This window comes from Carlito syrichta, unplaced genomic scaffold (genome assembly GCF_000164805.1).
Source record: "Carlito syrichta isolate Samal-C Ts95f unplaced genomic scaffold, Tarsius_syrichta-2.0.1 Scaffold311707, whole genome shotgun sequence".
NCBI classification, from domain to species: domain Eukaryota; kingdom Metazoa; phylum Chordata; class Mammalia; order Primates; family Tarsiidae; genus Carlito; species Carlito syrichta.
Window position 1 is genome coordinate 348689 of NW_007255803.1, and position 24943 is coordinate 373631.

Below are 24943 nucleotides of genomic sequence, written 5' to 3' on the forward strand. Positions count from 1 at the left end.
GAGCTCTGTCTTTCTACCTTCTTCCCCTCTCCTTGGTTTTCCGGCTCCCGTTTACTCCTCTGAAAGAGCTTTCCGGCCTTCCATCTAGTCATTCTTGTCCTGCTGTCGGTGTTGCTAGGTGCTTCTCCCTCTGCGTTATACCATCATGTGTCATATCCTAGGACCACTTTCTCAGAGACCCTCTGGGAAGGTTCCTGCTTTTCTCCATCCTGACTGACGTCTTAGCCATGAAGCTTCTACCTCTTGCCTAGGTCTGAGGTGGCAACCAGAGTGACTCTGGCTCCGAGGCTGCGTCACCTTGGATTGGGGGCCACTGGGCATGTTGCCACTTCTCCCTGCTGCTCCTTCCCGAGGGAGCCCAGGGAGGCTGACAGGATGGGGCAGGGATGGGGCTGCTGAGGAGGAGACTAGGATTTCCGAATTTTCTCTCTGTTAATCTCTGTCCCCATCTCCTCTCTTGCAGTGCGCCTCCATGACAGTATTTCTGAAGAAGGGTTTCACTACCTCGTGTTTGACCTGTAAGTGCCACTTTCTGAGGGTGTGGGGGCCTTTCCCTCCCGCTGGCTCAAGATGAAAGCTTGGGAAAAGGCCTCAAAAGGTCTCCAGCCTCTGCCCAGGGTCCCTCTCCTTTGCCTGAGGGAGAGGATTTGATTGGAAACTTCCTCTGGTAACAGGGCAGGTTGCTGGCCCACAGCCTCTGAAGGGATCTCCTTGTTCACCCAACATCTCCCCAGGGCTCTGAATCCCAGGATGGCGTTGCTCTTGCATTTCTGTTCGGCAGCACACCTTGTGCAGATGACTTTTTCTGGTTTTTTGGTGTGTTGTCCTTGGAGGAGAAATAAAAGACAACTCTTTGCACGACCTTAAAAATTCTGGGAATTGGAAGGTAGCTTTGATTAGCCATAAACCAGGCTCCATTTGTTCTCTCCTCCACTTTGGTTGTGGTTTAATAGCTTTAAAGTGGCTCTTTACCTCCTGGAAGCTCCTCTCCAGTATTTCTGGGGTTGGGTCTCTTTGTCATTGGTCTCATTATTCTTCAGCTTTGGTAGTAAGTCTGTCCTTCTTTGGCAGCTATATGTTGGGGTTCATATAAGTCTCAAACAAAGCAATGACTTTTTGGGCAGGTCAGCTATTTTCTCTTAGATCCCTGTATCTTCCTCTCTGCCTGAGTATTAGCTAATCTGTAGGTTATAGAAACAGTGTCCAGAAGGAAGGGAAAGCCCATGATACCTCAAGGAGAAGCCCTGTGTCATTGAAGGACAGAGCGCATTGTGAGCTCTCAGCTGAAATGCATGTGGAGTTGGGATTTCTCTAAATGCCATTCTGCAGTGCAACCCTCTTTTCTTTTGGGCACTGGGGATAGCCAAGGAACCCTTGCTTCTTCTGACCGTCTTCTTCTGTTGGTTGCAGTGTTACTGGCGGGGAGCTGTTTGAAGACATTGTGGCCAGAGAGTACTACAGTGAAGCAGATGCCAGGTGAGATGAGGGCCCAGAAGTTCAAGTGTAGCTCTGGACTTCAGGATTGAAATAAGTCTTGGCCACCTTGGGGGGCCAGCATTGTGCCTATTTGAATAAACTTCCGGGAAGATCAGAAGAGCTCTTGTCTAGACAAAGATTCTGTAGCCACTAGGGCTGAATACTGTGGGCGATGTTAGAAGTTAAAAATTCAGGACTTCTAGATGAATTTTGGACAAAGCTCTTCCAAGTCTCCTTTAACCTGTCACCCCCAAAATCCCTTCTTTTTGTACTACTGTATACTTGCAAGCACGGCCAAGGGCTAACCCCTTCTTTCCTTTGATAAATCCTAGTTTGTACAAGCCACTGAGCTGAGGCCCTGGTGTGATCCAGAGATGGAAGAAACATGGTTTCTGTCCCAAAGGAGTGTAAGATCCTGGGTTCCCAAGCCAACCCGGGAGCCTCCTCGGGAGCTTTCAGCCTCTGTCACCTTGTCCCTTGGCCACCGTGCCCAGCCTTAACATGGGGCTCCCCCGACTGGAGGACCACTCCCTGACCACGCGCCTCAGCCCCCAGCCCTCCCTGGAAGCCCTGGTGCCTCCCTCATGTGACGCAGCAGAATCCCTCCCACACCACAGCTCTCAGGCGCTTGTTTGGCCTGCCTTTCCCGCCTCGGCTCTTCCCCCAGCCTCGCTTTTCTTGGAGTGTGATGTCCTTACAACCTGGTTTTGATCATCCTGCCTGCAGCTTATCTGGCTTATGTGGCAGCTCTGGCTGCCTCTGGAGAGTGGGGGAGTGCAGCTTCCTCACGAATTTCTCAGCCCTGAGAGGCCAATGTTTGCTGATCAACTTCAGATGCTTCAGCCTCAGGAAAAATTCTCAAGTGGGGAGATGAATTCCAGTGCCAGCAGGGGAGGACCAGGCTCTGGTGCGGAGGAGGAGGCGGCAGCAGCAGCGGTGGTGATAGCTCAGGGAGCCTGGGGAGAAGGAGGGAGAGCTGTGGGGGGGGGTGACTGTACCAGTGGGCTTGGCCTGGCTCTGCTGGGACACTTCGCACTTTTGCCATTTTTGGCCAGAAGGCTCTCCCTGCTAGCCCGACTCTGTTCTAATTATACATTTCTGTGGAGACTCGCCTCTTCAGCTCAGTCTTAAAGTCTCTTTGGCCCACTCTGGGGCTGTGCCCTATGGGGGGAAGCATGAACCTCAGCCTTCAGGGGCCCAGAAAGACCTCCTGGGTCTTGTGGGAGCCCCAGTACCAGATTTTAGAGGAAGGAAAATAAGTTCAGGCCACCCAGCCCTGCACACCTACTTAGACACTGCATACCTGCTCAGCAGGTAGTGCCTGATGGCAGAGGTTCTATTCTCTAAGCCAGGACTTCTCAACCTTGGTGCTACTGACACTTTAGGCCAGATAATTTTTTGTTGTGAGGGCCTTTCCTGTGCATCATAGACATTTAGAAGCATCTTTGGCCTGTACCCACTAAATGTCAGAAACACCTCCCTTCCAGGTGTGACAACCAGTAATGTCTCCAGGCATTGCCAAATGCCCCCTGGGAGTAGGAGCCAACTCCCAGTTTAAAGCCACTGCTCTAGACTGCCGGTGCTTCTTCCTGCCAGGGATGGCAGGATGGTTTGCAGTGTGAACAGTCTGACTCAAGAATGTAACTCTAGGTTGGTTTATCTTTTTCTATGCAAAATCATCAGAACTACTCCTCAGGTGCCCTGTATGGAACCTCTTAAGTACATTTTTTTCTCTTGAGTCGGTGTCTCACTGCCACCCAGGCTGGAGTGCAGTGGCATACTCATGGCCACTGCAGCCTCGACCTGCTTGGCTCAGGCAATCCTTCCGCCTCAGCCTTTCAAAGTAGCTGGAACCACAGGCGTGTGCTGCTATGCCTGGCTAATTTTTTTATTTATTTGGAGACAAGGTCTGGCCAAGTTGCCCAGGCAGGTCTTGAACCCCCGGGCTCAGGCAGTCCTCTCACCTTGGCCTCCCAAAGTGCTGGGATTACAGGTGTGACCTACCACACCTGGCCTAGTACATTGTTTCTTAAAGGTTTCTGTGTGCTTGTTTTTTCTCCCTTACTAGATGGCAAACTTCAGGGCAACTACTGGGTCTTGTTCATCTCTATATTCTTAACACAATGCCTCAGTAAATGTTTAAGCAAATGCATATACTCCCAAAACAACCTAGGTGGTATAGATGAACTCTCAAGTTTCTGGCACAAGTCTCTTCTCCAAGAACAAAGTAACTATATGACAGAAGAGAAAGAAGGAAGAGGTTGGATGATCCTATCGTCCTGAGGTGTCTGGGGTGTCTCCTGATCTCTTGGAAGTGAATTGGTTGCGTTAGACCTTTACAAAAGGAGTCATGGTAGACTCCTGTTCTAGTCTCTCCTTTGCCATTATCTAGCAGGTGACCCTGGAAAAACCACTCAACCTGCCTGGGCTTCAATTTTCTCTTTGTAAAGTAGGTTGAGGCTGGGCTCAGTGACTCCTACCCGTAATCCCAGCACTTTGGGAAGCGGAGGCGAGAGGACTGCCTGAGTCCAGGGGTTCAAGAACAGCCTGGGCAACATGGCGAGACCTTGTCTCTACAATAAATCAAAAAAATTAGCCGGGCAAGGTGGTGTGTGCCTGTGGTTCCAGCTACTTGGAAGGCTGAGACGAAAGGATCATCTGAGCCCAGCAGGCCGAGGCTGTGGTGGCCACGAGCATGCCACTGCACTCCAACCTGAGACTCCAACTCAAAAAAAAAAAAAAAAGTAGGTTGAACTAGATGGTGTTCAGGACCCAACGTGCTAGCTTGTCCTTCAGCGATTCTCTATGAACCTGTGACCTGTCTTAGTCCTCAGCATGTGGTCATGGATATGGATGAAGTGGCTTAACCCTGCACTGACATTTATTTTCCTTCTGCTTTTTCAGCCATTGTATACATCAGATTCTGGAGAGCGTTAACCACATCCACCAGCATGATATCGTCCACCGGGACTTGAAGGTACTACCCCAGGAGCCCCGCTTTGCCGCCGCTGCCCCTACCCCCCCTGCTTGTGAAGTGTCAGCGCCACCTGGTGCCAGATACTGGTACTGTGTAGGCCCAAACTAGGCTCCCTCTAGGCTGCAGGGGGTGCCTCACAAGGTTCTCTGTTCTTTCTGCAGCCTGAGAACCTGCTGCTGGCGAGCAAATGCAAGGGTGCCGCCGTCAAGTTGGCTGACTTTGGCCTAGCCATCGAAGTGCAGGGAGAGCAACAGGCTTGGTTTGGTAAGGGTGACCCTGTCTTCCCGGAATGCTGCCCCCACCCTTCCTCCTCTTCCTGATCTGCCTTCCTCTCTTAGAATTAGAAGCCAGACCTTTAATGGTCCTGGCCTCCTCAGAGACTAGGGGAAGGTGGGAGGGCACAGAGATCTCTCCTGGCTCTACGTGACTGAGTACAGTGAGTCTAGCTGTTGTCAGCACTGCATTCTTGCTACCTCTGGGGAGGAGTTGGGAGTTCCTGGTAGACATACGGACTTGCTCTCTGATTTAGATTCCAGGCACTACAAGAAGCCCAGCCTGTCATCTCTTGCTGCCTGTGTGCCGAGAACTTATGTAGCAAAAGCAGCAGGAATGAGAAGGGACTTGGGTAAATTGCTGGTGTGGATTTAATGAGAGCGAAAGTGGGTTCAGTATGCTTCTGCCCTCTCTTCTGCTACAGGTTTTGCTGGCACCCCAGGTTACTTGTCCCCTGAGGTCTTGAGGAAAGATCCCTATGGAAAACCTGTGGATATCTGGGCCTGCGGTAAGCCCATTCCACACTCTCAGCTTTTCGGTGTTAAGGGCCCTCGACTTCCGATGATGGCAAGAAAGAGGCATGGCTATTCCTTGCGGGTCGGACAAGTGCCTGGTGTATGTGAGATCACAGTGTTTGCTCTAGTGCCTGTGGGATGGCTGTTCCCATCACGCCCTCCTCCCCAAGTACTTCCTGGATCCTTCTTGGAGAGGGATTTGCCCCCACCTTAGAGGATGGGTTGTGCCTAAAGAAATCCCTGATGTGACTTGGTGATGTAAGGAGTGAGGCTTAGCAGGAGGGGCTAGTGGCACAGCATTATCAGCTGGCATCCACTTTTAACTCTGGTATGGCCCTTGCCCTTCTGGGTGGCTCTGAGCCCTGCATGGCTTTTCTTGGTTCCTCAGGGAAGTAGGTGACTGATCCCAGTGACCTGTGTGTTCTGTCTCGTAGGGGTCATCCTGTATATCCTCCTGGTGGGATACCCTCCCTTCTGGGATGAGGATCAGCACAAGCTGTATCAGCAGATCAAGGCTGGAGCCTATGATGTAAGGACCGGTTTGCTGGAGAGCCGAGCAACCAAGCCAGGAAGGGCAGATTTTCTGCTCCTCGGGCTCCATCCAAGGAAGGGGGCTTGTTTAGCGTGTCACGTGATACAGGGGGTGTCAGGGGACTTTGAGGATCCAGGGATGGGCATTCAGGGCTCAATGCTTGCCACCTCATGTCTCAGGGAGCATTTTTTTATTTTTTTTTTGCACAGCCTTCTTTGTAACCCTAAAGTTGAGGAGCACACTGAAGGCCTTTGATCTTTATTTGCAAGGAATGGAGAGGCCTCATGGTCTGCTCGCAATGTAGGGACGGGAGGCCTAGCGGCTTCCTCCACTGCAGTAGCACCTTGGACACATCCTGAGTCTCTGTTTCCTCCTGAGTAGAGAGCTGGGCTTAAACCAGAGGATGCTGGAGTCCCCTTCCTGCTCTGACCTGATATTCTGGCATTCTAACCGTGATTGTTCTGTCTTCCTTTCCCAATCTTTAAGTTGACACAGGTTCTGGGATATTCCCAGGGCTTCTCCAACTCTCTGCCATCAGCTTTAGGTACCACAGAGTATCCCGATTAAAGGAGTTGGGTTGAAGACAGAACCTCCATTTCAGGGTGTGAAGCTCACAAATTTCGTGTCACTCCTCCCCCTGTTCCTGCTCCTTAGTTCCCATCACCAGAATGGGATACAGTGACTCCTGAAGCCAAGAACTTGATCAACCAGATGCTGACCATAAACCCAGCAAAGCGCATCACGGCTGACCAGGCTCTCAAGCACCCGTGGGTCTGCGTAAGTGTCTTTGCCCAGGTCAAGGAGCTCAAGGATATCATGTGCCCTCACTTACCCTCCTTCTTACCTGCAGAGAATCATTCTGGGCTCTGAACAAGAGAGAGTCCCAGCAGGAGAGCAGGGGACTGGTGAGGCCCAAGGTCAGTAAATGTCACCAGGGGCACTTGAGGCTGATGGGGCTAATAGACATCTCCTCGGCTCTCCCACACTCACTATTGTCAGGTTGGGATTTGGTTCTGTTCTTGAATGAGGGCTTAGGTTGACCCCTGGAGATTCTGGAAGTTGGTCATAGGAAGCAGTTAGCAGTACCCAAAGTGAATTCCCAAGCTTAGGGCCTGTACTCAGAACTCAGCCCTCATACAACTCTAATGGAGCTGTGATCAAGAACCAGCGAATAAACAAAAGGGGCCTCCGAACAATTAAAAGAGCATCCTGAATTCCTGGGAGAGTCCCCTAGATTGTCACTGTGGTCGACATACTGTGTTTTCATACACAATTCTATTAAGCTGAAATACCTGCTTTCAAACAAAGAAGGTCTGGCTGTTAGGCATCTTGCCAACCCCAAGGCATTAGTTATGTGTCCTTTTCTGTGTTGATTGAATGCCTCTTTGGTGCTGGTCACCATGCGGGTGCTGGAGATAGAAAGAGGAATGAGGCATGGTCCCTACTCCCAAAGATCTGGGGAGATGGGCACTCAAACAGGCAACCATGCTACCAAGGGATAAGTATATTTTTAAAAATCTAATGAGAGTACAAGAGCTCCTACTGTCCCTGGTGGGTTGTAGGGTTATTGAAGGCTGCAGAGAAGCAGTAATTTCTGTCCTGGTTCTTGACAAATGGCTAGATTTGCCAAATCCCCCGGATTATGGGAAATTATAGTGAGTTTAAGGAATGTTAAGTAGTTTGGTTGTAGATGAGGCTATGACTACAGGAATGCAAGAGAATGAGACCAGAAAGATTTTGTGACATACAAGTTTCTGCCTAAGTAGTTTAGATTTTATTCCAAAAGCATAGGGATCCATGTAAGGGTTTTAAAGAGGAATGAAATTTGCATTTAAGAAAGATCAAGCCTGTGCAACATTGAGACTCTGTCTCTCCAAGTTTTTTTTAAAAGACTAGCCAGGTATGATGGTGCATGTTTATAATTTCAGCTACTCAGGAGGCTGAGGCAGGAGGATCACTTGAGCCCAGGATTTCAAGGTTGTAGTTCACTATGATTGTGCCTGTGAATAGCCACTGCACTCCAGCCTGCAAAAGATATCAAGACCCCGCCTCTTTTTTTTTTTTTTTTGAGTTGGAGTCTCACTCTGTCACCCAGACTGGAGTGCAGTGGCCAGGAGGGCAGTGGCCGCTCCCGGCCACTGCAGCCTCGACCTGCTGGGCTCCGGCGATCCTTCCAAGTAGCCGGAATTACAGGCATGCGCTACCACGCCCGGCTGATTTTTTTTTTTTTGATTTATTGTAGAGATGAGGTCTTGCTGCCCAGGCGGGTCTTGTACCCACAGGCTCAGGCAATCCACTCACCTCAGCCTCCCAAAGGCGCGGGATTACAGGCTGAGCCACCGAGCCTGGCTACCCTGCCTGTTTTTAACAAATAGAATTGAAGAAGAAAAAGGACGGAAGAAGAGAGCTCAGGAAGCTTTCATAATTGAGCAAGACAGATACGGTCTCAGTGGAGGGTGAAGACAGGGGAGTGGACAGGAGTGGACAAATTCAAGAGATATTTGAGAGATAGAAACAAGAGGATTTAGTTCATTTTCCAGTTGAATTTGGGGAGTGAAGGAGAGAGAGGGATCTGTGGAGGACTGCCAGATTTCTAGTTGGTACCTGAGTGGGGGGTTGTATCATTCACTGACCCAGAGAAAACCTAGAGGAGGAGCCTGTTTGTAAGAAAAGATGATGGTTTAATTTTGTACATACTGAGCGTGGTGTCTGGGAACCTCCAGCTGGAGATATCCAGTGGGTGGTTAGAAATATGGTTCTAGAGATTTGAAGCTAAAAATTGGAAATACAGGTTGTAGTCATTTCTGTATAGTCAGTAACGAGACTGTGGAAATAGGTGGAATTGTTCCTATGCTGGTTGAATTCTCACTGTGAGCTTATATAGCTTCAGCGAGAGAAGTGACGGCCACACAATACCAGCATTTAATGACAGGGAGAGTTAGGGGAGCTAGCAAAGGGGCCTGAGGACAGAACTTCCACAGTAGGAGGAAAATCAGGGGCAGAAGATCCAGAAGCTAAGAACAAAAGAAGTTGACAAGCTGCAGGAGAGTCCCTGATGAACATGGGGAAGAATCAACGGGCTCTGACCAGTTAGAGGCCATTGGTTTTATCATTTCACTGATAGAGGCGGTGGAGTGAAATAGACAGAAGTCTGTTTTCAGTGAGATGAAGAAAGAGTGAGGGTGGGGAGGGGCATGACAGTGAGGAGTGGTGAGGAGAAGCTAGGTAGTGAAGACAGAAGGAACGGTGTTACTTAGAGGAGGAGGATGGGTCAAGGGAGTTTTTTTTAAAAAGATTTTGTTTAAGGAGAGTCTTGACTATAATGTACAGTCTGCAGAGAAGAATCTAGTCCAGAGAAGGGGTCTGAACATCTCAACTGACTGAGGAAGTAAAGGTTTGGATGGCAAAAAGAGAAAGGGTTTCCTGAACCCAGGCCAAGGGTCCATCCTAGGTGTTGAAGAATGATGCCTCTAGATGTGAATTTGCTTGGAGGTGGGCAAAAATCAGCTTGTGGACAGGTGTCTGCACTTGAAGGAGTTCTTGCTTGATGGCCCTCATTTCTCTCTGTAGAGAAGTTGACACTGAGAAGAAGGTGAAATGAGAGACTTGGGGGAGGTAGAGAAGGCAGGGAGAGTTTTTGTGGGAACAGGAACAAGAGCGGACCAAGGATGAGGGAAAGGGTTGTGAGACAGTTCTGCGGGGTTGTAGGCACCAGGCCTCGGGTCCTGGGCTTTGTTTTTCTCGTAGGCTGGTCAAGACAGCAACAACAAAGGGAGAGGGCGAGCAACTTAACCTTGGCATTCAAGAATTGGGAAAAGGCAGTTTCTCTCACCTATGCCATCTCTGGCATGTCTATCTCTCTTCTTTTTCTTCTCTAATAAACTTTGAAAGGAAAAAAAAAAGATTTGAGGAAACAGGCCATCTTTTTCTTGGGGTACACTGCTGTCCAATGAGTGCCTAAGGAGGGCAGTACTGCTAATGCCTACACAGCACGCCCACATGTTCTAGAGCTCTGCTTTACCCTGGTGCAATTTTGGGGGAGGAAAAAAAGAATAGGGGAAATAATATGTCACAGGGATCATTTTTGTGGGCCCTACCCTCCGTGATCCTGTAAATCTCTGTAGCTTCTGAGGACATCATTGTGTTATGAAATTACGTAATAATTGATGCTTTTATTGACAACTCTGAGTCATCAGGGAAATGTAGACCATGTCTGGTGGCTTCTGTCAAAGGAGGCAAAGAAGTTAGTAGTGTATATACATTGAAGAAAAATTTTCCATCCAAAATGATGAAAAACAGTTGATACTTCAAGGTACAGATCCTTCGCTTCTGGGGTCACAGCTTCATCCAGGACCTTGTTGGGGGTGTGTTGAAAGGGGCTCTCGGGAGGAAGGGACATTCTCTGTAGAGAGCAGGAATCCTGCGTCTTCTCTTGCTGTTCAGAATTTGGAACCCAGTAGGTGCTCAGTAAAAGTTGCCAAAGGAGTAACCCACAGATTTTCTCCCGTTCCATAGCCTCTGTTTCCCAGGGAAGGTGAGAATGCTCTCTCAACACCCTTGTCTAGCATCAATGATGGTGTTTTCATATCCGGGTTGTCCTTACATAACCTTGAGTTTAGGGTAGTGCTTTTATTCTAAAAGTGTTTTCATGTCTGTGATCTCATTTTATCTTCAGAGCAACTCTGGGGTAGCTGAGTATACAACCCTGCCCTAGACATGGCCATCGGTCCTGGGACCACGGTAGGGGGCAGAGGATCTGGGCTCGGGGCTCACAGCCTGTCTTTTTGGCTTCCAGCAACGATCCACGGTGGCATCCATGATGCATCGTCAAGAGACTGTGGAGTGCTTGCGCAAGTTCAATGCCCGGAGAAAACTGAAGGTGAGTCTCACTTCTGGGCTGCCAGCCTCCTTGACGTCATGCCTTGTAAAAGCGCAGACCCTGCCCCATCCCTGGCTAGAGCTGAGCTCTGAAGGTTGTACATGCTGGGGGGCCCCACAGACCTGATGTCTTCAGACCCTAGCCAGGAGCTGCCTGGCCCAAGATGCCCCCTACCCTCTTCTAGGGTCTGAGTGAATTTATAGGACCTTCCTCTTTCTGTAGGGTGCCATCCTCACGACCATGCTCGTCTCCAGGAACTTTTCAGGTATGTTTTCCCAGCCGTGCACTTTAATTCTACAGAGGTGAGTGGGTCAGGAACAGGCTGTTGCTGTCCCACGCAGCGCTGGGTTGTCATGGGCCACACCTTGACCGGGATGACTGAGGCTCCTGTTTTGAGGGTCTGCTACTGCTGAGCCTGGTACTGAGATTCCAGGGAGACTTTGCTTAGACTCACGCCTATGAATTCTGTTTCCTAGAACGTCCCGAGGAATAGCCTGCCCAGTCTCCCCTGTGCCTTGTCCCTGTGGATTCTTATTTAAGAATCTCTGAAGACATTCAGCACTTTGTGATTTTAGCCAGTCTAGGGTGTTGGAGGATGTGCTGGGGGAAAAGAAGGAGCGATGAGGCCTAGGGAGTCTTCTCAATCGCCAGCATCCATGTGCTGTCTGAGGTGATCTCTTACTTCGTTGTGTTTGAGTAGAGAGGATGAACAGAAATTATTCCAGATGCTTAATTAAGCAACTTGTGCTTAAAATATTCTCCGTGATACTAGCTGTAAAGGTGAAGAAATAGAGACTAGCAGGAAAGGGGGAAAGGAACGTGCTTAAGTTTGCATAAGGAATTGGGAGACTTGGGACCAGTAGTTTGTAAGTCACACTTGACGTTTCTTTTTAAGATGCAAGACACTCCACTCCCCCTTGCCCCCACCTCACCCCAGCCCCCATCATTGTTTGCCTTCAATTCGGAAGCACAGTGACTTTTTTTGCGAGGAAGAGTTTAATGTCAAGACTTAACCGAAGATGGAGAAGTCTCTTCCGGGCTTGCCATTTCCCTTGGTCTTCCCTCCTTCTAACCCCTAGCCTTGCTGTTTTGGTTCAAGACCCCTCTTCTCATCCCCATAACAAGACTCCCTCCCTCGCTTTTCCTCTGCACTGCTATGGAAAGGGGGTTGTGCTGGAGCGCCAGCTACCATGCAGGGTAGGCAGCCTCTTCCGGGCGGAAGTTGCTCCCTTGAGCTTGAGTCCTGATGGACACCCCTGTGCTGGTTCCAGGTAACCCAAGGCTTTGACTGTGAGGATGCTGCAGGCAGGAAAGTCCAGGGCTTTGTGAGGATGCTGCAGGCAGGAAAGCCCAGGGCTTAGCCTGAGAGCCACAGAGCTCCGGAATGCCAGGACTGGATTGTGAGCTGGGGAGTGCCTCCTCTCAGGCCCATCCCCTGTGACTCTGGCTTGGGGCTTTCCATGAGGGGAAGATTGTGGTTCTGGATTCCCCCCTAACAGATGGGAGCAGGAGAGTAAGGTTGGCTGCCTCTAACAGAGGTGGAACCATAGTCCCACACTGTGCTACTAGTCCTCTAATTACTTGCAACTTGGGCTTTCTGGATATAAGAATCTTCCTAGAAGACACTCCAGGGCTTTTCTGGGCTGCCCCTAGAGTGGTGATCTGTCCTCTCTCCTCTCTGAGTGGAAGAAATGTGAAGACAGACTACTGCTTCTCTTTCTGCCTGTCCAGTCAGTAGCAAGTGCCCTGTCCCATGGCCTCAGACCTCCACATCAACCTCCCTCTCCATTTCAGGAAATTGGTATCTCGGTCTCAGGAAATCGGGCTCTCTTAGGACAATGCACTTTTATTCATCCCGAGAGAGCCTCCTGTCCTTAGTGTCCAGACCTTGCCTGGTCTTTGAGCTCACTTTGCTGTGGGTCAGAGGATACACATCAAAAAATGTTGCCAGCATTCCAGGGTGGCCTCTTCTGCCCTGACTCTGGGACAGGTGAGGACAGCACATGCCTCTAGAAGCTTCTGCAGAAAGAAGTGTCTACGGATGTAGCCAAGAAGGAAGGGTACCTGTGTGTTCCCTTAGGAATGAGCTAGGCTGTTTTTGGAGTTGACCCCAAACAGAGGATACAGCACAGTCCAGGACTCCAGCAGCTTGGCTGATAGTGAAATAAGGACATCTAGAATATGTTGCTTCAGCAGCCTTTGTTTTTTTTCTGGGAGCTCATTTCTTGGGTATCTTCACCCTCAGCTCTCCGTGAAATACAGGCTCAAAAGAGCTGCCTCTCCTAGCTGCCTAAGAAAGGGGCCTGTGTCTCCAATGAGCTGGGGAACAAGGAGCCTGGGCCCATCAGTAAACTTAGCTGCATAAGAGCTGTGGACCCTCGCTGGGTCCCGAGTGCCAGTCTCTCTACTCTTTGGGATGTGGTGAGGGGAAAGGGCTGTTCTGTGCTCCAGGCTCTCTAATAATGGGCTCATTTAGGTCCTAGGGAGGGAGGGTCTGAAGGTGAGGCCCAGTTTCCTCACAGCCTTAAGCTAGGGCTGGGCTAACTCAGAAAGGGCACCTGTCTCTCACCAAGTCAGGCTTCTACCTGTGGACCCTCACCTGAGGCAGTCATGGGACAGGCACTGACACAATCCATCTCCATGAAGTGGAGTCAAGTTACTCCCTATGCCCTGGCCAAGCCCAGTCCCCTCAGACCCCCAGACTGCTGCAGGGCTGGCTGCACCTGCCTCATCAGCCTGTCCCTGGTGCCTTCGCTCCGCAGCTCGGCTGGCTTGGCCACGCCACCTGGGCTGTGCTGTGTGTGGGCGGCCAGCGGGTTCCCGCGCCTCATGCTGGGGCATGCTCGCTGCTGACTGGCCCCTGTGGCTTTGCGGCAGCTCTGTGCACTGAGAGATTGTATCCCCTCAGTTGGCAGGCAGAGCTCCGCCCCCGCCTCGCCTGCCGCGAGCGCCGCCGGCCTGGCCGGGCAAGGTACGTGGCATGAGTCCTCCCCGACCGCCTGCCTTGGCTCCCTGCCACCCCACCAGGAGGGCCAGCATGCCAGGCCCACTCACCAGGGAGGCGAGTCCCATGCTTGCGGGCTGAGATGGGCATGCCAGACGGACCACCTAACTTGGCATCTGCGAGCGCATTGGTGTTATGGATTCCCTAACCAGCTGTGCATGCTGGGCGCTTGCCAACTCTCAGGAGGCAGTAGCCCGGGGACGTGGAGCTGGGCAGTAGGAGCCTTTTCCTCCAGACGGCCTGAGAGCCTGACCTGCCTGTGAGGGCTGCAGCTGACTATGGCCCTCCAGAGACAGCCCTGGGCGTGGCCCAGAGCTGCCCAGTGCTATGTCTAGACTTCTGCAGCACTGTTTAAGACCCCGCAGAGAAGCCACACCCCTCAAAATGGTGAAGTCTGGCGTTTGCAGGCCTCCAGGTGTAAAGGCTCAGGAGTGCAGAAGCCTTGGCATCAGCCATTCCTGGGTTTGGATCCTAGCCCTGCCACACCCTGAGCAAGTCACATCAGCACTCCCAGCCTTAGTTTCCTCATCTCTCCAATGGGGGTAATAAATAACATGGTGATGCTTAAGATCACTGTGTCAAAGGCTCTCAACCCTGACCATACAGTACAACCAAATACCTGGGAACCTGTAAAAAAAATCCCGATGTTGGGACCCTCCCCCAGACAAATGAAACCTGCAACTCTAGGCGATGGGACAGGTATATACATTGTTTAAGTCCCTCGGGTGATTCTAATGGGCAACCAGAGCTGAGAACTGGCAGGTGTGTATAAAGCACTTAGACAGCAGGTGACGAGGCATAGTAGCAAACACAGTTAAAAAATAATTTTCAAATCCAGCATGACTGGAGATAGGACCAAAGACCTATTCAGAGTTCTTGTGATGGAAGGACCCCTATTTTCTCACTAGAGATGGACAATGGCCACCTGAAGGGTAGAAATGCAGCAGCAATAGTAGCAATGGCCACCTGAAGGGCAGAAAGGCAGCAGCAATAGTGACAACAATGGCTGACATTTGCTATACGTTGAGCACCTTAATAAGTGCTTTTCATGCGTGAGTCCATTGTATCCCCACCACTGTTCTGTGACCTTGGCCCTGTTGTAGCTCATTTTCTAGATAAAGAAATTAAAGCTCAGAAAACGTAAGTAATTCACCCAAAGACACATAGTTAGCAAGTGGTGGAACCAAGATACAAACCCAGGGCAGTCCAGGTGGATCAGTTGGGCTGATTCCATCTCCCTGAGCCTCCAAGACTCTCCCACCTACAGTTTGCTGCCTTCCTGTGGCCTTTGCACAGAGCTCATCTAGCACAGAGCTTATCAGCCTTGAGCATCACCCCATACCTGGCTAGAATCTGTCAGCTCATTATTCTGCCTAGTCCTCCTGCTCATGGGTCCAGAGAGTGGACTCTGGAGAAGGGTAGCAGCTAGGACCCAGCAAACCTGCTGAGGACCTGCCCAGTGAAAGCTTCAACCCCCTGGCAAAACCCTCCTGTAGGTGGTCCTGGTTTCTGTGTCTGTGCCTGTCTGTCCTCACGTTTGGTCTCCTTTGTGAACTGTGACACTCTGTTTCTCAAGAACACTCAGGAGATGTCTTGCATCCTTCCAGTGTGGCCATCCAGAGAACCTCCGTGACACCTAGGATGGCACCCTCACTCTTTCAGCTTGGGACTCTGCTTCCAGACCTGGGTAGAAGCTGTCAGAGGCAGAGTTCTCAATGCCCCAGGTGGCTCCAGTACTGAATGCGGTTTCTCCTCCTGAGTACAGTGTGTCCATTTCCCTCTGAGCCCTCTTCCATGGCAGAGGAGGTCCGGAGGTGCCGCCCTGAGGGCTCTGACGCCACTCGGGATGCCCTTCTTGCTGAGAGGCTACCAGAAAGGGCCTCCTTCTGGGGTTTTGGAAGACACCCTGTCCCCTTGTCAGACACAGCTCTCTCGTGTGGATCCAGCTGCCGGACCTCAGGTTGGGGAGAGGGTACAATGCTGGAGACTTGATTTTCCTCTTTGTTTTCACAGCTGCCAAAAGCCTATTGAACAAGAAATCGGATGGTGGTGTCAAGGTAGGTGTCTCTCCAGCCCTCCGAGCAGAGACTGGCCTCTCTCTCTCCCAGCAGTCACTGTGGGGAATTCTTGGCACCTCGTCCCTCCCTTCTCCCAGGAACCTTCCTATCCTTGCTAGTCTGCTTTTCAGCCGGAAGCCTTTGTGCTCAGGACAGCAGGTTCCACTGGCCTGAGAGGGAAGAAGGGAGATCCTAGCTGGATGGGAAAGACTCGGGGGAAGTGGTCCAAATCATAGTTCACTAGCGCTGAATCCTGAACCTGACTTCTCATGTGCTTCATCTCCAGGGCTTGACTTTCTGGGGACTTTAGGTCATTTGGTTAATCTTTTTTTTTTCTTTTTAAAGCATGGACCCAGCCGGGCTTGGTGGCTCAGCCTGTAATCCCGCACTTTGGGAGGCTGAGGTGAGTGGATTGCCTGAGCCTGCGGGTTCAAGACCCGCCTGGGCAACTTGGCAAGACCTCATCTCTACAATAAATCAAAAACTAGCTGGGCATGGTAGTACGCGCCTATAGTTCCAGCCATTTGGAAGGCTGAGGTAGAAGGATCGCCGGAGCTCAGCAGGTCGAGGCTGCGGTGGCCGGGAGCGACCACTACACTTCAGTCTGGGTGACAGAGTGAGACTCCAACTCAAAAAAAAAAAAAAAGCATGGACCCTTTTAATCAAATGAAAGTAAAGTTTGCCTTAGTCACCTAGGCAGGGTGTGGGGGCTTGGAACCTGAAGGCACTATCCTTTTTGGTTTTTTCTTTATCTCCACGACAGTTTCAGAAGCCAGCTCAGATACCACTGAGTGAAAGTGTCTTAAGTGTTCTTGAGGCAGGCCCTTCAGAAAAAGGCAAAGGACATAGTGTGTCACGCTCGTTCCCATTGGGAGGGGTGGCTTTTCCTGTAGGACTAGGGCAAGAGGAGGGACAGACTCCAGTACTGAGTACAGTTTCTCCTCCTAAGTACAGCGTGTCCGTTTCCCTCTGAGCCCTCTTCCATGGCAGAGGAGATCCTGAGGTGCCTCCCTGGGCTCTGATGCCATTCTGGATGCCCTGAGCAGGAAGCCCTGCTGGAGTGGCTGCTTGTCCGAGGTAGAGAGAGGTACCTGAGAGCAGCCAGAAGGCCAAAGGTGTTGAGTAGAAGCTTTGTTGGCAGAAAGGGTCCTGGAGCTGGGGCACTGGCTAGGAGTTCTTGCTCTCTTGAAGCCTTACCAGCTTACACCATAGAGAGTTTCAAACCATGAAACTATTCAAACCTTCAAAATCCAACAAAAGTTTAAGTTGGGCCTTTTTCAAGGGCCTTGTATCCACAGCTGAGATATACACATATGCCCCTTTCCCTTCTCCTCACCCCCTCCTCTTTTTGTCTTTCCCTGCTTGCCTGCTTCTCTGTCTTCAGCCCCTGGGAGGGGAGCTTAGGCTCCATGCATGTCTGACGTGGAGCTGGGTTGGCCATGCAGCCCCTAGCTCTGAGCTTGAGCTAGATGGGTAGAGCCAAAGTTAGGAAAAAGGAGCAGGTTTAGTTGGGAAAAGATGTGGGGTATCTCTTCCTGGGGAAGAAGCCAAAAATCCATCAAACTTGACAAAGTATTGAGTAAGGACCAATCTGAGGTCCCGCACTGTGCCCAGTTCTGAGGGACACACAAAAGAGGTGTGGGAGGGGATGTGGTTTTCAGCTCGCCTTAGGAAGAGGAGAATGGATATACCTGGAATCAGCTAAGCGCTGGTACTGAACCCTACATGGCAAAATTCAGTCCAGAAAACTTATTGGAGAAAGCTTACTGGAGAAAGCTTAAAGGATATAGGAAGATTGGAACCAAGTCAATGATTGCCTCTAGGACAGGGAGAGACACTTTTCATTTTTTACTTTGTACTATGTGTTTTCTTTAAAATGATGGTGCAGGATGGGCATGGACAGGATAACACCTGCAGTCCCTGCACTTTGGGAGGCAGAGGCGGGAGGGTCACTTGAGGCCAGGAGTTCGAGGCCAGCCTAGGTCACATAGCAAAACCCTGTCTCTAGAAAATAAAACAAGTCAGCTGGGCATGGTGGCACATGCCTGTACACCCAGCTATTCGAGAGGCTGAGGCAGGAGAATCACTTCAGCCCAAGAGTTGGAGGCTCGGTAAGCCATGATGGTGCCACTACACTGCAGCCTGGGGTACAGAGTAAAATGGAGTACAAATAAAATGAGGATGAGTTACTTCTATAACTTAAAAACAATAAAACCTATTGTTATGGTTTATCTTATATATATATATATAGATGCTTTCTGCCCAGTGGTAACACAGGGTGTATGGCAGAAGGAGGTCAAGACTATGGCTGGATCAGTTTGGCCAGGCAGAAATGGCGGTTTCTGCATTAGACCATGGGAGGTACCATAGGCCACTGAACAGGGAAGCTAGGGTAAGAGCGTTGATAAGAAAGATATGGCTGGGTGTGGTGACTCGTGCCTGTAACCCTAACACTTTGGGAGGCAGAGGCGAGAGGATTGCCTCAGCCCAGAGGTTCAAGACCAGCCTGGGCAACTTGGCAAGACCTAGTCATTACAATAAATTAAAAAATTAGCCAGGCGTGGTGGCACGTGACTGTAGTTCTGGCTACTTGGAAGGCTGAGGTGGAAGGATCACCTGAGCCCAGCAGGTCAAGGCTGCAGTGGTCATGAGTGTGGCACTGCACTCCAGCCTGGGTGACAGAGTGAGACTTCTACTCAAAAAAAATAAAAAAGAGAGAGAGAAAAGAAAGATATGGCTGAGGGTATACAGGTGAACGGAAGCAGGGAGGGATAGAGATGAAGGTATCAATTAGGATTTGTTGTAATCTGAGGGTCAGGTGGAGAAGAAAAGGTGTCTAGAAATAGAAAGGGGTAATATTCAAAATATTTAACCAGTAGGAGATCACAGGCACCCACTGGTCAGAATAGATGTTGCCTGTAGGGGATAGTGCAGGATGGGCATGGACAGGATAACACTTATAATCTCTGCTGTATCTGGATGCTGGGAGTATCAGCTCTGATGGGAGATGTGGCAAAGGAATCTCACGTTAGATATGGGGAATATGAGAGATGATGTCAAGGTTTCTTGGACATTGGACAAATTGGTGGTGCCTCTGCTAGAAATGGGAATAGTTGTGAAGGAAATGTCCATCTAGGGGTGAAGAGTTTTGTTGTGACCGCACTAAGATTGAGCAAAAGATGGAGTATCTGGGTGGAAATATCCTTCAAGGCCCTGGGAAACACCTGGTGTAGCCCAGGGAAGAGGCCAGCACCTAACATGTAGATTTGAGACTCACATATGTGAATCACATGAGTGCATTCCCTCAGCCAACATTTTATTAGATACCTGCTGAGCCAGGAGTGGTGGTGTGCTCCTGTAGTCCCAGCTACTCAGGAGGCTAAAGTGGGAGGATTGCTTCAGCCCAGGAGTTTAAGGCTGCAGTGCACTAGGATTGTGCCTGTGAATAACCACTGCACTCCAGCCTAAACAACACAGCAAGACTCGTGTTTCGAAAATAAAAATAAATAAAAATTTAAAAACAAAAATAGATGCCTTCTGTGCCCCAGGAACTGGAAAGGCAGTGACATAATCCACCCTTTCAGGTGTTTACAGTGGGGGAGAGACAGGGAAGCCACCAGTTCTGGTGCAATCTGACAAGGTCTTAGGGGAAGGGTGCACAGGGCAGGTGCCAGGGGAGCATCCATATCACTGAAGGAGATGGCCCAGGAATGGAGTTTGAAGGACTAGTTGGATTTTGGCAGGTCAGGGAGGTGAAGAGGGGAAGGATATTCCAGGCTGAGGGAAGAGCAAATGTGAAGATACATGCAAGTCTGAAGCAGTATGATGATTCTTGGGACTTCGGTATCTTCTGCCTGGAAAGAGTGCCTGCATAAAACAGGACCTGAAACAAAGCAGTGGCTGCTGAGGCGGAGGGAGAGGATGAATAAAGGAGCCACTAAGGAATGGGTTTCCAGCAGAACTTTCTAGATACTAGTCCCAAAGAGGAATGCTAGGTGCAGCCAGGTAAGATTAGCCTAAGGAGCTTGCTAAACTATACACATTCCAGGGTCCAGCTTAGATTCCAGAGGCCATAGGTGGGGGCAGAATCTGTGGATTTTAGGAACATTTTCCTTCCCCCACCTGAATTCAAAACACATGAAGGTTTTAGAGTCTGGTAAAGTCAAAATTCCAGGGTTTATGTGTTAGGAAGGGACTGGAAGAAGAGGAGTGGGCAAAGGAGATGGAGAAAAAACAGAGGAGGGCAGCAAGGTCAGATCTTACGGAAAGTGAGATGAAGGCTGGGCAGACAGTATCATTAGATACAGTGCTTCATGTGAGAACATGTGTGGGGATCCAGCTCTGTTATGTGTCATGTGTCTGACCCTGGTGTGTGCTTAGTAAATGAGTTTTATACTATGCCCGTTTGAGAAAAGAGTTTCTCTGGGTGTGGTGGCTCAAGCCTGTAATCCCCACTCTTTGGGAGGCGGAGGCGAGAGGATTTCCTGAGCCTGCAGGTTCGAGACCAGCCTGGGTAATATGGTGAGACCTCATCTCTACAATAAATCAAAAAATGACCTGTAGTTCCGGCTACTTGGAAGACTGAGGCAGAAGGATCGCCTGAGCACAGTAGGTTGAGGCTGCAGTGACTGTGAGCTTGCCACTGTACTCTAGGTGATAGAGTGAGACTCAGACTCAAAAAAAAAAAAAAAAAAAGAGAGAGCGAAAAGAGTTTCAATAGCTTGTTGGGATCAGAGGCCAAGATGCAGGTGTTTAAGAAGAGAATGGCCAACCAAAATTAAAAGGCAAACAACAGATGGTCTGGGGAAAATATTCACAGCATTTGTGATGAGAGGGGTTAGTGTTACTTTCATTCAAAGGGTTTCTCTAACAAATAAGAATCCCCCTTAAAGACCAGTAGATAGATGATCAAAGAAGGTAAACTGACAACCTGAAAATGAGAATGGAAAACTAGATAACAAATGCAGGAAAATGTCTAGCCTCACTAGTATCAGAGAAATGCAAATTGAAACAAGATGCCATTTTTGGACTCTTTAGTTCGTGATGGCAGTGAAAACCAGAATGGTCTTTTCTAAAACAGCCTATGTAACAAAACCATATAAATGTTTCTACCTTTTTTACCCTGTAATTCTACTTACGGGAGTTTTTTCTAAAGAAATAATTCAAAATAGGAAAAAACTTAAAGCAAGAGGATGTTCAACATTACATTATTTGTAACTATGAAAAGATTGGAGACCATCTTAAAGCCAATAAGGAGCCAAGTGTGATGGCTCGCACCTGTAACCCCAGCTACTCAGGAAGCTGAGGCAGGAGGATCACTTGAGCCCAGGAGTTCAAGATCAGCCCAGGCAACTTGACAAGAGCCTGTCTCAGTATATATATGTTTTAAAGGCATAGACTTGTATATAGCTTATAATGATATTTTTAATTGCTTTTTTGGGGGGTGGGTTGGAGTCCCACTCTGTCACCCAGGTTGGAGTACAGTGGCATGCTCACAGCCACCGCAGCCTCAACCTGCTGGGCTCAGGTGATCCTTCTGCCTCAGCTTTCTAAGTAGCTGGAACTACAGTTTGTGTGTCATCATGCCCGGCTAATTTTTTGACTTATTGTAGAGATGAGGTTTCACCAAGTTGCCCAGGCTGGTCTTGAGCCCCTGGGCTCAGGCAATACTCTGTCTCCACTTCCCAAAGTGCTGGGATTACAGGCATAAGCCACCACCCCCGCCTTTAATTGCATTTTTTAAAAAAGACTAAGCTGGGCTCGGTGGCTCAGCTTGTAATCCCGTGCCTTTGGGAGGCTGAGGTGAGTGGATTGCCTGAGCCTGCGGGTTCGAGACCCGCCTGGGCAGTGAGACTTCATCTCTACAATAAATCAAAAAATCAGCCGGGCGTGGTAGCGCATGCCTGTAATTCCGGCTACTTGGAAGGCTGAGGTGGAAGGATCGCTGGAGCCCAGTAGGTCGAGGCTGCGGTGGCCAAGAGCGGCCACTGTACTCCAGTCTGGGTGACCCAGTGAGACTCCAACTCAAAAAAAAAAAGACTGGAAGGAGTTCGAGACCAGCCTAGGCAACAATAGTGAGACCTCATCTCTACAAAAATTTAAAAAATTAGCCAGGCTTGGTGGCGTACACCTATAGTACCAGCTACTTGGGAGGCTGAGGCAGAAGGATCACCTGAACCCAGGAGGTCGAGGCTGTGGTAAGCCGTGTTTGAGTGACTGCACTCCAGCCTGGGCAACAGAGTGAGACTCAACTCCAAAATAAAGGCCTGGAAGAGTGATTAGAGTATGAGTATTTTTTCCCTCTTTTCTGTGTTCCAAGTTGCTTGTAATGTGGTTGCAATCCTTTTATAATCAGAAGCATGTATATAACAATTACTGGCATGGTTGAAGCAAAGGGAAGGACAGAGCAAGATGTGTAGAGTTTGAGCTCTTTAGGCCCTTTTGCATGTGAAGGTTATGGATGACCTATGTTTTGGAGAGACCTATGGAGTTGCTCAGAAGGTCCTGAGCTTTCAGCATTCTGCATTCGTCTTTTAGACCCTGTCTTAACTTCCCCTTCCCCAATTCCTTAAGTGTCCATAGAGAGTTTTCTGTCTCACTCTTCAGATGCTTTCTTCAGAATGCTCAAAATACTAGTATTGTATTTTGACTAGCATTGAGCAGCTAGTTTTGTCTTGTTCTCTTGAATTTGGGGGCTTCAGGTTCAGTTTAGGTTTCTTTGAAGTTGGATGCCAGTGACTATGAAAGAGTAAGAGCCACTTGTGAGGACAAGACGGAAGGGGCCATAGACTCGCAGATCCAGAGAGGCCTCTAGTCTAGGACAGCTCATGGCTTGTGCTAGTCCCAGAATGGTCATCTTATCTTTAAAAGAAAGAAAGTAAGTAAGGGGGGAAAAAAAGGTTATTATTTTTTTAAGTACTATTTGAATATTTATTTAAATTAAGAATGGAAAAAAGGCTTGAACCCTTTTCCAGTTTAAAATTTTAAATATACAATTCTAAAGTAAAAGTGAGATATGGGGTTTTTTAAAAAAGAAATTATCTGGCATTTAGCTGGGTGTGATGGTACACACCTGTAGTCCTAGCTTTTCAGGAAACTGAGGTGGGAGGATCACTTGAGCCCAGAAGTTCGAGGCTGCAGTGTGCTATAGTTATAAAAAAATAAAGTTATAAATAAAAAATAAAGTTATAAAAAAATAAAAATATATAGTTATAGTTATAAAAAAAAAAAAGGCCGGGCTCGGTACTCAGCCTGTAATCCCTGTACTTTGGGAGGCTGAGGTGAGGGGATTGCCTGAGTCTGTGGGTTCAAGACCAGCCTGGGCAACTTGGTGAGACCTCATCTCTACAATATATATTTAAAAAATAGCCAGGCATGGTAGCGCACGCCTGTAGTTTCAGCTACTTGGAAGGCTGAGGTGGAAGGATCACCGGAGCCCAGCAGTTCAATGCTGGGGTGGCCATGAGCATGCCACTGCATTCCAGCCTAGACGACAGAGTGAGACTCCAAAAAAAAAAATCTGGGATTTAGACAACGCTGCCATGTGCTAGTTGAGAAGGAGCTCAACTGTGCATGGCTGAGGGCAAAGCCCTGAAAGGATGGAGAGAGAAATTCAAAATTGTTTACCAAGCTGAGAAGCAACCTTGGAGTAGAAAGAGTGACCTCAAGTTCTCATGCGGGACAGTTTAGGAAAAAGAGAGCCAGCTAGGAGAAAGTTAGGAATGTATTCCCCATAGGCCAGAAGTCTGCTTTAAGGCAGGGTCCAGGTAACAGCAATCTGCAATGACAACAAGCCCCTGAAAATCACTAGAATCAAGGCTGGGCCTGGTGAGTTAAGTGTTCAGGCAGAGTTCTCACTGCTGTGATTCGGTGCAGGTTAGGAGCCTGTGCTCTGCTTTAGCCTGGGTTTTTGAAAAACCAGAGTCAGCAAACCCAGTCCAACTCAGCAAACATTTGTTGATCATATGCTAACTGTAAGGCATATGCTGGGAGATTGCAAAGATACATAAGATATGAGCCTTCCCTAAAAGTATTAACACTCTAGTTGGGCAAAGAGCTAAGGAGATATATATATATACACACAACATACATATATCTATATCTATATGAATGTAAGGCAACTCCCTCTTTTTGAGGGATAATTTTGGAAGTAAAATCTTATCTTATATTTGGGCATATTTGAAAGGCTAATGCAAAAGAGGCCTAATTATACTTAGGGTGTTTTTTTTCCCTTTAGATCTCATTCTAAATTGTGAACCATTCTTTTAAATGTTTGTAGCCTCTTTCTTTTGATTATAATACATTCCTGGAAATGCCTTCCAAAGTAGAAAGTCAGCCCCCTGAGGGCAGGAGCAATGCATCAGATATGTTTACTGTGCCTAAAACAACCCTCAATAAATGTTTGTTGGTTGTTGTTAAATGAATGTGCAAAAGGCAAACAACATCAAGGAGACCCTGTCTCTATAAAAACATTGCTGGGCTCGGTGGCTCAGCCTGTAATCCCGCTCCTTTGGGAGGCTGAGGTGAGTGGATTGCCTGAGCCCGCGGGTTCAAGACCTGCCTGGGCAGCGAGACCTCATCTCTACAATAAATCAAAAAATCAGCCGGGCGTGGTAGCACGTGCCTGTAATTCCGGCTACTCGGAAGGCTGAGGCGAAAGCGACACAGTGAGACTCCAACTCAAAAAAAAAAAAAAATTAGCCAGGCGTGATAGTGTATGCCTATAGTTCCGGGGGACCAGGTGAAAGACAACTGTGAACTCATCTTTCTCATGGGACATAGGGAACCAAGGGGAACACAGCAGCCTGAGTCATTATGAAACCATCCATTAAAACCAGAGGTGGGGCCGCTCAGGTGACATCCCAGGCCTCTGCAGACTGAGGCAGAAGGATTGTTGGAGCCCAGCAGGTCAGCGCTTGGGGTGGCTATGAGTGTGCCACTGCACTCCAGCCTGGGCGACAGAGTGAGACTCCAACTCAAAAAAAAAAAATTAAAAAATGTGTTAGGTGTGGTAGCATGTGCCTGTAGTCCCAGCTACTTAGGAGGCTGAGGTGGGAGGATCCCTTGAGCCCAGGAATTTCCAGCAGTAGTGAGCTATAATTGTGCTACTCCGCTCCAGCCTGGTTGGAAAAGCAAGACCCTTTCTCTTCAAAAAAAAAAACCAAAAATCACTGGGCTTGGTGGCTCAGCCTGTAATTCTGCGCTTTGGGAGGCTGAGGTGAGTGGATTGC

At 49.1% G+C, this 24943-nt stretch overlaps 1 protein-coding gene across 1 annotated transcript in view; it reads left to right on the plus strand.

Annotated features, from left to right (window-relative positions):
- CAMK2G (calcium/calmodulin dependent protein kinase II gamma) overlaps positions 1–24943 on the plus strand; it is a 59074-nt gene that overhangs the window by 19128 nt on the left and 15003 nt on the right. The window contains exons 3-12 of the mRNA XM_021718017.1: positions 1411–1476; positions 4381–4453; positions 4615–4717; positions 5151–5234; positions 5676–5770; positions 6428–6550; positions 10569–10652; positions 10875–10917; positions 13561–13623; positions 15670–15713. Coding sequence (XP_021573692.1) covers positions 1411–1476; positions 4381–4453; positions 4615–4717; positions 5151–5234; positions 5676–5770; positions 6428–6550; positions 10569–10652; positions 10875–10917; positions 13561–13623; positions 15670–15713 — 778 coding nt within the window. The remainder of the gene's footprint in view (positions 1–1410; positions 1477–4380; positions 4454–4614; positions 4718–5150; positions 5235–5675; positions 5771–6427; positions 6551–10568; positions 10653–10874; positions 10918–13560; positions 13624–15669; positions 15714–24943) is intronic.